Raw genomic sequence first — 17,265 nt, forward strand, 5'->3', positions numbered from 1 at the left:
AATGCATTAGACATGATCGATTCGATTTTGAATAGCAAATTCTTGAAGATACGAAACACTTTCAAGAATCATGAGACATAATTTCCTGAATTATTTCAAGACAAGACAAAATGCTCTAATTGATCCATAATCCATGGATTGCTTTGTCCAAAGCAAGTGGTTGGTCTAGACCCATCTCCTGCCATTCATTTACCTTCATTTATATCCTCCACATCTTTGGCTCTAGACTGAAAATTTGGATTTTTGCAAAGCTAGACTTAACAATAAGATTTAATTAATTATAGCTGAAGACTTTGAGACAGCAAACAAAACTCAAACAACATCTGACTTGTGCCGTGACCTGATATCATTGGGTCGGCAGGGCTTTTTCTAATGGAAGTTGGAACGCTGCCCATGTTAAGAGCTAGTACATAGTGCCATGTGAATCCTAGCGGCACGATGGGCAAATACTAAATTATAGTAACTTTCTTTTTGTCCTCCATTCCTTGTCCAAGGGAGTGAGAACAGGTGTAAGCCCAGGTTGACTTGTGAGTGGTGAAGCTGACGGCATCCAACAGTTCCAGACAAAACACCTGCACTCTCTCCTACTCCTCTCTCTCTCTCTCTCTCACTCTCTCTGTCTCCGTGTCAGAGAAGAGATCTGCGGTGGAAGTGGAACCCGGAATCTTATTTCTTTTTGTTTTTTTTTTAATCTCTTTTTTTTGTCTGCAAGCTCAAGTGGGTCGGTTGGGCAATGCCGGTCTCGGAGAAGAGTTTTTGGGTCTTGTTCTTGGTCCTGCAGTTCTCCCGTAGGAGGGTTTTTTTTGGTGGGGGGGAGAGCTGCGATTATTGTCTGGGAATAAAAATAGGTCAAAGTTGCGACTTTTGGTGTGGGTTTAGCTGCGGAGTTTAATAATGCTGTGATTTTGGGGGAAAAATGGAAAAAAGCTGCGATTTTGGATATATAATTTTCTTGTTCTTAGCTGCGGTTTTAGGTTTTTGAGGTATTAGAAGGTAGAGGGCCTTCTTAAGCTAGTTTGGTAGGAGGCTAGTGAGGGGAAGAGGAGAAAGAGGGATACTGAGTCTTGCTTGGTCTTGTAGAGCTGCAGTTTGATGCCTTAGAAGCCCTGCAGAAATTAGATATCTAAATGGCAGAACGATCAGAAGAAATGCGATCACTGGCACTGACTCCCACATGGTCGGTGGCCGCCGTGATGACAATTTTTATTGCAATTTCTTTGCTTGTGGAAAGATCGATTCATCGCCTAAGCAATGTAAGTGGTTCACTAGTCATGCTTTTGAATTATTCTGTTTCTTGGATTTTTATTAGATTGGATGCTCTGTCTATCCTGGATTCTTGATCAATGGATTTTTTCAGCAATTTTAATGTTTTATCATTTTATGTGTGATTTGCCTTGGTTATTGAAGTCGGAACAGAGAAAATGCCTTTGTTATTGGAACTTCAAGGCCAACATGAGCATGTTAGTAGTTTTATTGAAGTAATGCTCCTTTCCTTTCAGAAAAAGATCTGGTTGCTAGATTTCCTTCTTTCTATTTTTTTTTTGCCTTCTTTTGAGGAGCGGGAATTGAACGTTCATCCCACCGCTTTATTGCCAAAGAATGCTAGATTTTTACAATAGTTCGTTCGTCTTTACAGTTGAGTTATTGGAATAACCTTCTTCAATGTTGCTTTCCTGAACCGAGAACAAAGATCTGAGATGCTTTCTGTGCCCTAGGTTTGAAGTTCTTCCCCTCACCTGTTGCAATATCTATGAAAATATCTTTCAAAGATTTTTTTAAATTTTTTATCTTCAATTACTAACCAGGATTTGTTGGATCTGATGTAGTAAATGATGGTATGATTCTTCATCTTGGTTATTTTTTTGCAAATTACATTTTCCTTGAAGACATTTTCTAATAATCTCTTTTGCTAGGTTAAAACTTGGGAGACTCTATTTTTTTCATTTATCCCAATAGAAGTTTTTCCCTCACAAAAAGTCACAAAAAAAAAAAAATCAAGGAACTCAAACATTATTCTGTTTCTACATGATGCTATACATCCACCTCGTTGCATTCTATTACAGACTAAATGTCTTATTGCATTCTGTAATTTATTAGTTATTGTTTAGGCTACTTAGTTTATTTATTATTTAGTGGGTCAGAGGTAAGAAATGCTACAGAATGTATTAGATTGTCTTGTGTTTGGTATGTTAGATTTCAAGATTTTTTTCCCTTATGGTCTAAGGATATTTTCATTTAGAAGAACTCATGATCGCTGCAATACAACATGGGCATGCTAGCTAATTCAGTTATGATGAAAAAAATCATCTTATTGTGACAATCAATTTGTTTATTCTTTGCCCCTAATTTGAATTATAAGACCGACCACTGGTGCAATATGCTTTAATTAACATGCACTGAAATCATGGTCCTTTTTCAACCTATTACTATCATAGCCTTGGACTAGAAAAGTATTTTCTACAGGCCTCCTCCATTTGTTCAGGAAAAGCTAACTGTGTGTCATTTTTTCATAGTGGTTGAGGAAAACTCATAGGAACCCACTTTTTGAAGCATTGGAGAAAATGAAAGGAGGTATGCAGTTTTTACTCAGCAGAGGATCCTTCAGGTTTTCTGACAAATGAATCTTATTTACTTCGATTAATCAACAAAAAACAATTGCAAATATATAAAGCTGCAATTCTCCCTGCCCCTCACATATTTGCCAGGTAGTGCATGCTCTTCTTATTATCACAAAGCTTTATTGTCTGACACATTCATCTCCTGTGCTGCAGAACTAATGCTATTGGGCTTTATATCACTGCTTCTGACGGCCACCTCAAGAACAATTTCAAATATTTGCAACGACTCAAAGTTCTATGATGGTAATTTTTCTCCATGCACAAAAGATGAGGTCAAGCATGCCACAGATGCAGAGAACGACCCGCCTGAATTTCAGGAGAGACTAATGGCCTTTGTTCTTCACCATTCGGTTAAGAGGACACTGTCTGAAGCCAATCAGAAGACATGTATGGAGGCATGTGATTGAATCCATTAAATTATCAAGATCTTATCTGTTACAGATCAAATTCTATAACTTGTACTTTTCTCATGTCATTAAAAACATCACCATTCATAGTTATGGTTTGAATTGTTCTATTTAGAAGCCTGCAGGCACTAAGCTTCAATTATTTTGGTTAATCATAATTCTGAGCCATCTTTATTACATATCAAAAATTAAAAAAAGAAAGTCCACTGTGCAGGGTCATGAGCCATTTGTATCGTACGAGGGTCTGGAACAGCTTCACCGGTTTATATTTGTCATGGCCATAACACATGTATCCTACAGCTGCTTAACAATGTTGCTGGCTGTTGTTAAGGTTTGCAATTAAGATGCCTCTCTGATTATCACATTCAACAAAATTTGGCAGTCTAAATGTAGCATCTTTAAATCAGATGATCAAAAGGTTTTTTTTATCTATTAATTGCATAATTTTTTATCCACATACATTTCCTTTTATATTTCCTAAACCAAGCATTCTACTTTCCTTTCATCCTGTTCTCTAACTTCATAAGTCATGTAGTTGGTGGTATGAGCCCCTGGAGAATGATGTACACTGAGAAAGATGATTATATGATAAGGCAACCAGGCCAGTGTTTTTATGTCTCTAGATCAAAAAAAGATGATCCTATGATTACAGGAGGCTTTGTTTACAAATTCATGCCATGAATATGGTCATTTTTATACATATCTATGTTAAAAAAGAAGACTCTAGACTAGGTTGTGGATGAGCAAAATTCTTATTGAAGATTAGTGGGGTTTGCATAACCTTATGACACAAAGATGAAAATGCCCACACCTGCATTCATAATTCTGCGCAAATGAACTTATATTTTTGATATTACAGTTTAATTACATGTGTATTAGTCTTCATAAGCAACTTAACTTGGGGGCACTGAACAATTTTTTTTTTTTGCCCCTTCTTTTTTCAGTTGTCACTTGCTGGTGTTTTCTGCAATTTATTTCTCTTTCAATCTTGCAACATTCACCAGTCTGTCATGCTATGCATCTTGTAGTAGTGGAAAGATTGGCAGCAAGGTTTACCGAAATGGTATTAGGCTCATACCAGCTGACAATCGGTTTGGTACAGTACTGATATGTATTGTTCGAGCCGAGGTATATTAGAGATGAAAGGTCGAGAGAAGTAGAGGGGGAGAGGGAGAAACCCTAACCCTAGAACGAGGAAACTAGGGGGAGAGACAAAGGGGAGAAAGAGGGAGGGGGAGAGGGGGAAGAGGGAGGAGAGGGAGGGGGGAGAGAGAGGTGTATTGAGGTAGGGGCACAAGTGTTGGCATTGATCAAGGGCGATGACATTGTCTTCGACATTGTTTGAGAGCGATGGAGGAGAGGAAGGAAGAGAGAGAAGGGGGGAGAGAGAGAATGAGAGCTTATAGAGAGAGGGGAAGGGAGAAGAGGGAGGAAGAGAGAGGGAGGGAGGGGGAGAGCGAGGGGTTTACTTTGTCAGTGGCAGTAATCAGAAGCCCCAAACCCCTAACCATCGATTGGGCTTGGAGATGTTCACGAGGGCCTCCAGCATTGATGAAGGGTGACAGCGTCGGTTGACATCGGTTGGTGTTGAAGAGAGGGGGGGGGGGGGGAGAGAGAGAGAAGCAAGAGCAGTCGAAGTAGCCGAAGGAAGGGATGGGGTTTTTATAAGCCAAACCATCCTGATTTCTGTTGCTTCAGTTCGGTACAGCTTGAACCACCAGTTTGTGTCAATTAGCAAACACTGGTTGGCAGCTTAGGTTCACTATTAATGTATTCTGGTCTTTCATAAGGAACAAGATACGTGCCATGTGAAAATCTTCATTGCAATGCAGTTACAGTTATTCTCAACTGAATTTGCAGCGGTGCAACCAGTGCTGCTACTTCCTTTCTCTACTATTTTGATTTAAAACCTTTTGCCCTGAGCTTTGGATGGTTTAAACTATGGCATGTAACTACATACAAAGAACTTGCTAATTTCATGTGTACTATCATTTATACTTCTGCTGATTTTCAATTATTTCTTGCTTGAGACTCAACAGTTGCTGCTTCCATCATTTGCCAGGATACATGTGTGACTAAGTGTAGGATCCCTGTCAAGTTTATGATTTGAAACCATGCTACCATCATTTTATTGAGCAACAGCAAAGTGCACTCAGTATCTCCTTATGAAAAAAAATATCATAGTTGCAACGGTCTTCTACAAGTTCAGATCAATGCTTTTATAGGGGCCTAAAGTGGTACGTTCTATGTTATTCTCAGATACATACATGGAGAAAATGGGAAGAAGAGGCTCATCGAGAACAACATGATTCATATTCTGGTAAGTATTTTTAACAGTGTCTAAAATACTGGTGGTAAAATCTTCTAACAAAATGATAGACAGTCATAATATTCAAAATGTAATTTATGATACTTTAAATAAATCAGTTAAAACTGACAGATGGCGAATTGATGTGACAAGCACAAAAGCACAGCCATAACATACTAATAATCTACATCAACGGGCATGTTAGCATTATCGTGAGCCTTATTTTGATTTTAATTCTAGACAAATATCCGACTAAGAGGAAGGAACAGCATATGTTACATTTCGGTTAAGGATTTTCCTTCGTAGTCTTATCTTGCTAAACCATATGAAACACTTTGAACAGATGAAGCATTAACTGTATATATGAGTTCGTTGCTGATTGTATAGAACAAAGTTTAATTAGTTAAAATTAATTAAGCGTTAGCATTTTTCTTCAGCCTTTTGCTTATTGCAGCAAGTAGGTTGACAAACATGTGTTTCATCTGTCATAGTCTGTTTCCGGTCAAGAAAACAAAACACTTGGATTGCATGCTTATGTGTCAGAAAATATTGTTGCAAGTGGTATCACCTAAGAGTCCATATTTGTTTTCCCAAGTAATTTTGATTTCTTTGTGAAAACCTCCCATCACGTTGCTAAATCTAATATTATCATGTTTGTTGGAATACTTCAAAAAATTGCACAAAGTTGAATAGTAGTTCCCTATGCTCACCCGAAGCTTGATTGGGCCTTTCTGTGTCAAATCGCCATCCTTCGCTAGATAAAATTCTTGTGGATGCAATAGCCATCAAAGTTCTCTGGAGTTTGTCCTCATGTTGATTATTTATTTCAAGCATTATTTGTTGGGACTAAGAATGACTATCTTTATCTCATTTGAAGAAATGGCCAGATCTTATAGAAGCAATTGCTACAAAGCGTAGGGATCATATAGAATGGAAGTGTGGTGCTCTGGCATCACATTGTAATTTATTATCATGTAATGCATATTTATTTCATGACACGTTGATTTTTTTTTTTTTTGGTCAAGAGTCCATACCTACCTTGAAGGCTAGTGGAAATTGCCTGCAAATGAAGTTATCATCCTCATAAGAGTGCTTTGGAAATTGTCTTTTGATATGGATGGCATAATGGCATGGATGTTATTGTTTCATTGCCTCACGATTGGTGGAAGGTTGTCTCACAGAATATTGTGCCAGTTCTCTGGTTCAACCACCAATTGTGCTACTTTTTTCACTTGCTTTTGAAAATCTCCTTCGACATAATGCTTCTGCTATCAAATGGTGATTACCTGGATTTTCTAATTCAATGACTTTTTCATGTATTCAAGGCATTGTTTGAGCTTTTTGCTAGTTGATGTCCTGGGAGTACAGTTCTTCCATCTGAAAGACAAAAACAATTTGGAGGGTCATTGGCAGTAATTTTTGTTGTCCTCTGATTTCTTCAATCATCTTTATCTTCTTGTTTATGTATTGACAGAAATCACCAGAACATTGACAATGAGAAGGCAGTCCACATTTGTAAAGTTTCATTCGTCAAGTGCTTGGATCAGAAACAACTTTGTTGTTTGGATGGTAGGTTTAGTTATGTTCGTGACAGTAGTCTAAAGTCTTAGATGATTTGGAAGCCATAGAACAATGTCCTGTAATATTGTAGAGAGAGCAATCAGAAGAAAATAATCACTTTTGGAAATATTAGGCACATAATGTTGCTTAAATTGTTTTTCTTTCAAATTTACTGTTTGCAAACAACAGTGGTAATGAGAGTTTGATTTATCATGTTTTCTGTGCAGACCTGTTTTTTCCGTCAGTTTGGACGATCTGTTGTACGAGCAGACTACCTTACCCTCCGCAGGGGTTTTATATTGGTATGTCATCTTCTTACTAGTGAAGATGCTTGGTGGCAGTTTTATATTGGTATGTCATCTCCTTAGGAAGTTAGTTTTGCATATCAGATTTTCAATACTTTGTCGATGCTCATGCTCTTTTTATTGTCACGATAAAGAGAAATTTCTGAGGCAAACTGGTCTCCACTGTTCCCTTAATTATTTTCCATGAGATTGAGATTGCACCAATCCTGGAATAGGACTCAAGCATATCTTATATGTTTCTTAGTTTTGTTCCGTGAAATTATATTATCTGCTTCTATCTACTTAAGCATATCATTTGGTAATATGTACTTATTCAGAAATATTTGGTGTTACTTTTGGTCATGTAATTCCTTTTAAATATTTACTGTTTGGTCTAAGGTAATAGACTATCTCTCCGCTATTCATTTACTGAACTATATCCATGGTAAGCCAAAGAAGATATAGGAAAAGAGAAGAAAAGCTTCAAGATTCTATATTGCTTTGGCATGTCTCCTGGTTACTTGGCCTAGAGAGCTTTATATCACATATCCTGAAAATGGAAGCTTTTATCATTTCTGATAAAGATGAGCTGGGCTTATTGAAGTCTAATCTTCTATATTGAATATACACCTTATTTATTTATGGCAGAACCACCATCTTACACCAAGATATGATTTTCATAGCTACATGATACGCTCCATGGAAGAAGAGTTTAAGAGGATTGTTGGTGTGAGGTAAGTTGTAAATTGTTGAGATATTACAATTTGGCACAAATTTGGTTGGAGTACCTTTTCTTGTACATCTGTTGATGTTCAAATAAAACAAAAATGCAGACTATTGGATCTGTAGTTTCTTTAATTTTTCATGTTTACCTCTGAAAATCATCCAACATTTCCATTAGAGCCACAGCCAACCTGGATATTGGGTATTCTTCATCTTTCTTCCATGAATAAATTGTAAATTTTCAGTTAGCCGTTTTGTGTTTGAGGTATTGTTGGGAATACTAACTTTTACATCATTGAACTGGGAATAATCTAAATATTCTGCCAGCCAGTTTATAGTTTCATAAAAAGAAAAGATAAATTATTACATTTCACATCCTGATTAACAGTTGATTCAGTTGACTTTGGACTTGAATCACTAAAATTTTGGACATATTTCTCAGTTTTTGATGCATGATTTTTGGAGCTGGATCCATTAAGTTTTTCCCATATTCTTTCCTGGCTTTTTTTTTTTAAATAAAAAATTCAGCATATTTCTTATTGATCATCTCTAACAAAACTTTGAATCATGTGAATAAAGTCAAATATGTTGTTTCAGTATTGTGTTGAATTATCAGCTTCCTTCATAAACTGCCATGTGTCAATTAATAATTCTGTTTGTTCCTTGCTCTTGCAGTGCACCACTTTGGGGTTTCGTTGTTGCTTTCATGTTATTCAATGTAAAGGGTTAGTTGTGTTCTGCTTAAGACACATTTTCTCAAATTTTTCTCCTTCTGTGGTGCCACAAGGTTCATAATCTCCAAATATAAAGAAAAACATTTTTTTTCTTTTCATTTCTTTCACTTTGGATATCTCAATTTCAATTTGGCACTCACCTTAATTTCGCAGTTGTTTATTGTGACAAAAACCACTCACATTGCAGGTGCTAATCTTTATTTCTGGATAGCCATCATTCCTGTCACTGTGAGTACCGGATTGCAGGGTTATCTATCTATTGATTAAGAAATATTTCAGATTTAATGCATGATTCTGATATTTACTTGCCTGCTTATGCAGCTCGTGCTTCTGGTTGGTGCAAAGTTGCAGCATGTCATTGCAACCCTGGTATTGGAGAATGCTGGCTTGAGTGGATTTGGGCCTAGATTAAAGCCTCGAGATGATCTTTTCTGGTTTAAAAAGCCAGAACTCTTATTGTCTCTAATCCATTTCATTCTTTTCCAGGTTAGTTTTTCTTCTTCCAGTCTTTTGACATGCAAATCTGATCTAGATGGCTTTACTTAGAAAATATTGTTTTTGAATTGTTCATGTCTGCAGAATGCATTTGAGTTGGCTTCGTTCTTCTGGTTTTGGGTACATTTCTTGGCCTCTCTTCACTTTTTTCCTTCCAACATACCAGATGCTTCCACTTGGAGTATGTTATATATCATTGATTACTCCATATAGATAGCTGGTTGTGGAACTCTTGTTGGGACAGATAACAAACACGACTTTGCACACTGGCTACATTTGAGCTTACATCTGCATGAAACTGATTGTGTCATCTTATTTATGGACAGTGGCAATTTGGATATAATTCCTGCTTCATCAGGAATCATTTTCTGGTATATGCTCGCCTTATCTTGGGGTACGCTAAAGCAGTAACATTAATATTTTATAACAGTTGAAATGGGTTTGATGTGAAATCTTCAACAATTAATAGAAAGCTCTCGGATGATTGATTTTTTTCACTGGCTAAGACTCTGCTTCTGTTCAGGTTCGCTGGGCAGTTCCTCTGCAGTTATAGTACATTGCCTCTCTATGCATTGGTCACTCAGGTATTAAATCATAAAGTGCTTGTTAAGTTTTCAGTTCTGGTCATTAACTGCTTTAGCTATGAAACGAATTTTTATGAGAATGCTGGTGGCTGAATCAATATATGCACAAAAATTTAAAATTTCCAACTAGAGCATTTTGGTAATGAATGAAGTGTAACTAGCAAAGCAAAATGCTGGGTTGTTTTGGACAATCATAGTAATCATGGTATGATGAGAATGCCATGAGAAAATATTGGAACAGTTGAGGGTATCCAGCTTGGCTTTGCATAAAATGGCAAAAAGGTACTAATATTAAATTACAGATCTGGCACTTGTTCCCGTTAATTGTAGGTGGTAAACTGCCTATACTGACTCTAAAAAGAACTGCCTCTAAAATAAGCAAGTCCTGATAAATATATACATGTATAAAGCTTTATGCCCTGTCAATCTGCTTTATCCATCCAATTCTAATAACCAATTCTATATATACATGCATGGAAGGTTGACTATTATAGATCATGAACAAGATAGGTGTATATTATGGGATAATCATCGTATATATTCATTTCTTTACTGCCATTACTTTGCTGAAATTTCAACTAGAGATACTTGTGGAATCTTCCAGATGTTCATTTCAATGCACGGCAATTGAGTTTCTACTCCTTTTTACTCTTTGTACTTGCCCATCGGCTTGATGATAGAATTGTTGGAATTTTCCATGTGGTCAGGTTCTTTTTACTGATTAGTTTCATTTCGCCAGATGGGTTCAAACTATAAAGCTGCACTTATTCCACAAAGAATCAGGGAGACTATCCATGGATGGGGAAAGGAAGCGAGGAAGAGGAGGAAGCACCGGCGTGGCATGGATGATTCAACAATTCATACAGAAACAAGTACAGTGTGTTCTATTGAAGAAGATGAGGAGCTGCTTATGGATCCCTCTGTTAACTCTTACATAACTATTGAGTTGCAACCAACATCTACCACTACTGCTACTGTCACTGATAGCAACCACTCTACCATTGGTAATGGACATTCTAACCATAGTGGTGCTGAAGCACCTCTTCTCCAGTCCTCATTGTCTGTACCTTCGTCTCCAGCTCAGTCACAACTTAGAGGAAATGGGATTTCACGGTCAGTTTCTATGCCAGTATGGAGGGGATGAATAGAATACACATGTAAGTGTTCGTATGCTGGTTAGGATTGTAACCCATCTCTGTTAAACTTTAATGCTCAGCTCTGCATATAACATGATTTCAAAAGAAATGACAGTTACAAGAATCTTTTGATAATTCTGTGCCCTGAGGCTCCTTCCCTTGTCATTTCTCAACACACTTGTTTGTGAATCCAAAACTGAATTCTTGTACAAAAGAGAGAGACAAAAAGAATGAACACCTCTTATTTTCAATTCTTCCTGTACATCCTTGACCTCAAGCTGTGTTTTATCGTAGTCGCAGCCTTTCGCCATCAAAGGCATATTTGTGGAACCCAAGAACCATGAGATGTATGGTTGATGTTATCCTAATTATGAGCGAGGACTTGCTAGTGTTCTAAGCGTAATAAATAGTTTGTCTTCAGTAATGTCCTTATTGATCAGGATGGACTGTGAATACCATCTAGTAAGGGGTGGTATGCTCGGTTAAATTAATAAATGTATTCGGTTATGTCCTTCAGTTATGCTAACTTTTCTCCCACATTTAATGTGGACAAAACACGATACATGGGTTGTCACCCCCCAAATCCGGGACATAATACGGCCATGCTACCGAGGGATGGACCCACGATAACACGAAGCCAAAATTCATCATAATCATCTAAAAATTCGTCAAATAAAAAAGATTCAATTCTATTATTCATCGAATAATCGAACCAATATAGGTTCAGAGCATCTAAATCCAAAAGTAAGTACTAACCCGAATCTCAACATTCATAAATAACTACAAATCCATGATTATAAAATAAATTAAACTTTTGTTGCCAAATTTTTCAACTTGCTGTGCCGATCTTCAAGCTTGGATTCTTTTTGCCGATCCTAACCTTATTTCTCTGTTCAAAAAGAAAACAAAAGGAATATGAGCTACACTAGTCCAGTAAGTAGAACTTGCGCTTCCTTATCGGATCAAACATAAGTGTTTCATGATAATGCAATATTTAGAAAATAATAGATAATGCAAAATAAAGCATTTCATAAAGCATATAACAAAACAAGTTATAAACTTATCATGCATGCATAAATCATGTATATTTCACAATCATGAATCATAAATCATTTTCATCATGTATTCATGTCATGTTTCAAAACATTGCTCACAGACATTCTTGCTAAGGTCACTATTATACCCGTGACAGGGCCATGTTTCTTAATCGACAGAGTTCTTAATTCATGTGCCAACTTTATACCCGCTGGCAGGGCCATATTTCGTGTGGATGCTAGCTCCGGATGTCGACCTTCCCGAAGGAATTCATTCATAGCCATCTGAGAGCCTTTGAAATCTTTATATCTTTTTCTTAAAGCATACATATACATAGATGGGAAAACAATGAAATTCATGCTTCATAATCATGCTATTTTCATAAGACATATTCATGAAATCAATGCTTACAATAAAACATGTTTTTTCATATCACATATGCCGATCCTTAGTTTATAAAAAAATTATGATTTCATCAATAGCAATTCTTTGCATAAAAACATGTTCATTTAAAAATAATAAGGAGCATAAGATCTACTTACCTAGATTGTCCTGGACCTTTTAATCTTCCTTAAAAGAATCAGACAGTCCTATTTAAAATATCAAATCATCATCAATTTCTATTCCATAAATATAATAAGATTAAATTATAAGTAAAGAGGACCGTTGACCGAATGTGTCGGACTATCCAGATACCAGGACAATTTAGGATCTTTGATCTGAGGGTCAGATTCAAGTGACTTGATCAAGAAATCGTGAAACACAGATCGAATTAAGATCAAGTTCAATCAACAGGATTCTTTAATAATGATTTTGAAAAATACTTGATATGGTCAAATGAGGTTGACATTCAGCACGGATATCAAAGCAATTTCAGATCATTTTATTAGAGTCAATATGAGCCTCTAAAAGATGAAGGCATGACTCGATACAGGATTCATAGACCTTCTTAGAGAAAGAAAGTCGGTCATGAGAGAGAAAGTAGAGAGAGAAAGTGGAGAGAGAATCTTCGTATCCTTCAAAAGTGACAATCATGATTGAGATCATCAGAGGTTATATCAGGATGACTTAATATGGATTAACCATGATCGATGTTATCAATTTCGAAGAAGGATCGGATCAGGATCTAGTCTACTGCATGAATTTTGGAGCAGTCTCAGATCATCATATTTTTATCTCAAGTTTACCCTAGGGTCTGTGATGCAATCAGAGAGAGAATGACCCTAGAAAGACGAAATCCATAAAAAGAGATAAAAGGTCTAGAGAGAGAAAATAGGAAGAAAATCTAGAGAGAGAAAATGAAGAGGGAAGGTAGAGAGAGAAAGTTCAATTTTAGAGAGAGAAAGACTTAAGAGAGAGATGAGAAAAACTTTCTCTCACATGTATTTATTATTATTATTATTATTATTATTATTAATATATATATTTCTTTTTCTTTTTCTTTTTCTTTTCTTTTTAGAGAGAGAAAATAGAGAGAGAAGAGAGAGAAAGAGGGAGAAAGAGGGGAGAGAGAAAATTTTTCTCTTTTCTTATTTTTTTTTATTTTTTCTATTTTATATTTTCTTTTCTTTTCTTTTTCTTTTTCCTTTTTCTTTTTCTTTTCCTTTTCTTTTCTTTTTCTTTTTTTCCTTTTCTTTTCTTTTTCTTTTTCCCCCGTGGCCTTCTTTGGCCGGAATAGTGGAGGACTAGAGGGACGTTGCCCGTGGTCCGGCGGGCTGTGGCGGCACGACCGGTGGTCCCGCAGCGACGACCGACGGCGATGGAGCCGGAGATGGCCGGCGGCGAGGTTCGGCCAGTGGGAAGTTAGAAAAAAAATGGAAAAACAGGGGACCGCCCCTTTCCTTGAATTTTCTCCGGTCATTGGCCGATCACCGGCGGCCATGACCTTCGGAGAAGATAGGTAGAGGGGTGGGGGTCCAAACTTAGGGGTGTGGCGCCATGGACGGCGGCGCTGGTGGCCGAAAAAGGGAGGGAGATGGCTCGGCCGAATAGAGCAAAACATGATCTTGGCTCTTTGTGGATTTTTCGACGAACCCGACGGCCGGCGAGGGTGTACGAAGCCATGGGAAGGAGGGGAAGGAAGAGAGGAAGGAGGGTCGGGGCTTACCTTCGACTTCGGTGAGGTTTCCGGCGAGAAATTGAGGTGAACACAAGAACAGGATCGGGAGCTTCAACGGAGAATTCCGGAAGAAGGAAGAGGGAGATCTCACGGTTGGTCGAGGCTGGCTTTTGATGGGGAGAAGGGGATTTATAGGGCTCTTACCAGGGGTTTTCGATGGCCCCGGGGAGTTCTTCTCCTGATCGGACTTAGGGAAGAAGAAGACTCCCGTTGGGAGTCTTCGTCCTCAGTTTTTTTTTTTTTTTTTCTGGTGGGCTTTGAGCTGGTTTTGGGCCCAATTGGACCGGGTTATCACATTCTACCCCCCTTAAAAAAAAATTTCATCCTCGAAATTTAACATACCTTCATTTTCAAATAAGTGTGGATATCTCGTCCTCATATCATCTTCAAGCTCCCAAGTGGCCTCTTTCTCTTCATGATTACTCCAATGAATCTCTACATACGGAATGATACGCCGTCTTAGAACTTGCTCTTTTCGATCAATAATTTGGAAGAAAAATTCTTTATAGGTTAGATCTTCATGAACTTGCAATGGCTCATACTTTATTACACTGTTTGGATCAAGTGCAAACTTTCTCAGTAGTGAAACATGAAAGACATTGTGTACTTTGGATAAATCTGGTGGTAAGGCTAGTTCGTAAGCAATATCTCCTACTCGGCTTAAAATTTCAAAAGGTCTAATAAATCGCGGACTCAGCTTGCCATGTCTCCCAAACCTCATGACACTTTTTGTAGGTGATACTTTTAGAAAATTATGATCACCAAAGTGAAATTCTAATTCTTTTCTTTTTCTATCTGTCCAACTCTTCTGTCTATCCTGTGCTGCTTTGAGTCTTTCCTTGATTAGATAGATTTTCTCTCTAGCATCTATCTATTATCAGTAAAATCCTTCCTTATTTATAACTAACGTATTTTATAATATCTTTTGATTTAAAGGATTAACATTTCTAATCAATTCAGACCATCACGCTTTTGCTGCGCACTCTGATCTCAACTTACCAAATTATCTAGGTTTATCAAAAATAAAAAATATCTTTGTATATTAAATCAACCAAAGATAATTCAACTTTCAGATTTCAAATACAATTTAGGGTAAAATTTAAGATTTCCTTGTTATTACTATCTCTTAGACATAGCACATCAAAATTAAATCTTCATCCACCTTCTATGTTTGAACTTATTACATAAGCTTCATCACTCCTCAAAAATCCAATATGTCTAGAATTAATTTGAGTTAACCTTCGATTTACCTTACAATCATTTAGACAACTTCCAAATCAACTTTTCTTTGCAAAAAAATTAACATCAAAATCAGCAAAGTTATCATGTCCTTTATCCATATAGGTTTAGCATTCCAATGTCATCAAATATACCTAACATAATATATCAATACCTCCCACTTCATTCTAGGGTCAACACTTCTCGTACTCAGGTCAACCTTGCTAATTGAAATCTAAGATATAACTCGTCAATTCTATTATAGACATCATATGTCATTTATACATAAATTTCATCATAATACCTATTGATTTGAAATCAAATTATTGAATCCTTTCTTTTATATCTATCATGTTCCTCATGATCTTAGCTTCAAGTTCAAATATCATTAAAGTCACAATCCCGAATAATGATAACCTTAAGCTCAAATACCACTTAAGTCATATTTTCTAGTGATCATAACCTAAACTTTATATCATTCTATCAGGTCCTTAATGATCATAATCTTAAGCTCTGATGTTATCCATTATACTCCACTCGGTCACATCCTATTGATCATACATAAAATTTTGATATCACTTTATAATCTCAATGATCTTAAACCTAAGCTCTGATACCATAAAATGTCACGCCCCAAACCCGGGACATAACACGGCCATGCTACCGAGGGATGGACCCACAATAACACGAAGCCAAAATTCATCATAATCATCTAAAAATCTGTCAAATAAAAAAGATTCAATTCTATTATTCATCAAATAATCGAACCAATATGGGTTCAGAGCATCTAAATCCAAAAGTAAGTACTAACCCGAATCTCAACATTCATAAATAACTACAAATCCATGATTATAAAATAAATTAAACTTCTGTTGTCAAATTTTTCAACTTGCTATGCCGATCTTCAAGCTTGGATTTTTTTTGCCGATCCTAACCTTATTTCTCTGTTCAAAAAGAAAACAAAAGGAATATGAGCTACACTAGCCCAGTAAGTAGAACTTGCGCTTCCTTATCGGATCAAACATAAGTGTTTCATGATAATGCAATATTTAGAAAATAATAGATAATGCAAAATAAAGTATTTCATAAAGCATATAACAAAACAAGTTATAAACTTATCATGCATGCATAAATCATGTATATTTCACAATCATGAATCATAAATCATTTTCATCATATATTCATGTCATGTTTCAAAACATTGCTCACAGACATTCTTGCTAAGGTCACTATTATACCCGTGACAGGGCCATGTTTCTTAATCGACAGAGTTCTTAATTCATGTGCCAACTTTATACCCGCTGGCAGGGCCATGTTTCGTGTGGATGCTAGCTCCGGATGTCGACCTTCCCGAAGGGATTCATTCATAGCCATCTGAGAGCCTTTGAAATTTTTATATCTTTTTCTTAAAGCATACATATATATAAATGAGAAAACAATGAAATTCATGCTTCATAATCATGCTATTTTCATAAGACATATTCATGAAATCAATGCTTACAATAAAACATGCTTTTTCATATCACATATGCCGATCCTTAGTTTATAAAAAAATTATGATTTCATCAATAGCAATTCTTTGCATAAAAACATGTTCATTTAAAAATAATAAGGAGCATAAGATCTACTTACCTCGATCGTCCCGGACCTTTTAATCTTCCTTAAAAGAATCAGACAGTCCTATTTAAAATATCAAATCATCATCAATTTCTATTCCATAAATATAATAAGATTAAATCATAAGTAAAGAGGACCGTTGATCGAATGTGTCGGACTATCCAGATACCAGGGCAATTTAGGATCTTTGATCTGAGGGTCAGATTCAAGTGACTTGATCAAGAAATCATGAAACACAGATCGAATTAAGATCAAGTTCAATCAACAGGATTCTTTAATAATGATTTTGAAAAATACTTGATATGGTCAAATGAGGTTGACATTCAGCATGGATATCAAAGCAATTTTAGATCATTTTATTAGAGTCAATATGAGCCTCTAAAAGATGAAGGCATGACTCGATACAGGATTCATAGACCTTCTTAGA

At 36.5% G+C, this 17,265-nt stretch overlaps 1 protein-coding gene across 1 annotated transcript; it reads left to right on the forward strand.

Annotated features, from left to right (window-relative positions):
- Positions 1 to 391: 391 nt before the first annotated feature.
- LOC105054894 (MLO-like protein 14) lies at positions 392 to 11,100 on the forward strand. Its single transcript, XM_073246303.1, has 15 exons — positions 392 to 1,253; positions 2,514 to 2,571; positions 2,772 to 3,013; positions 3,240 to 3,356; positions 5,285 to 5,345; positions 6,808 to 6,902; positions 7,121 to 7,195; positions 7,826 to 7,911; positions 8,576 to 8,625; positions 8,822 to 8,862; positions 8,956 to 9,120; positions 9,214 to 9,249; positions 9,456 to 9,523; positions 9,653 to 9,713; positions 10,453 to 11,100. Exons 1-15 carry the CDS (start codon positions 1,128 to 1,130, stop codon positions 10,855 to 10,857), a joined length of 1,686 nt encoding a protein of 561 aa, XP_073102404.1. The 5' UTR covers positions 392 to 1,127; the 3' UTR covers positions 10,858 to 11,100.
- Positions 11,101 to 17,265: the final 6,165 nt, after the last annotated feature.

The sequence above is a fragment of the Elaeis guineensis genome, chromosome 12 (assembly GCF_000442705.2).
Source record: "Elaeis guineensis isolate ETL-2024a chromosome 12, EG11, whole genome shotgun sequence".
Classification (NCBI taxonomy): domain Eukaryota; kingdom Viridiplantae; phylum Streptophyta; class Magnoliopsida; order Arecales; family Arecaceae; genus Elaeis; species Elaeis guineensis.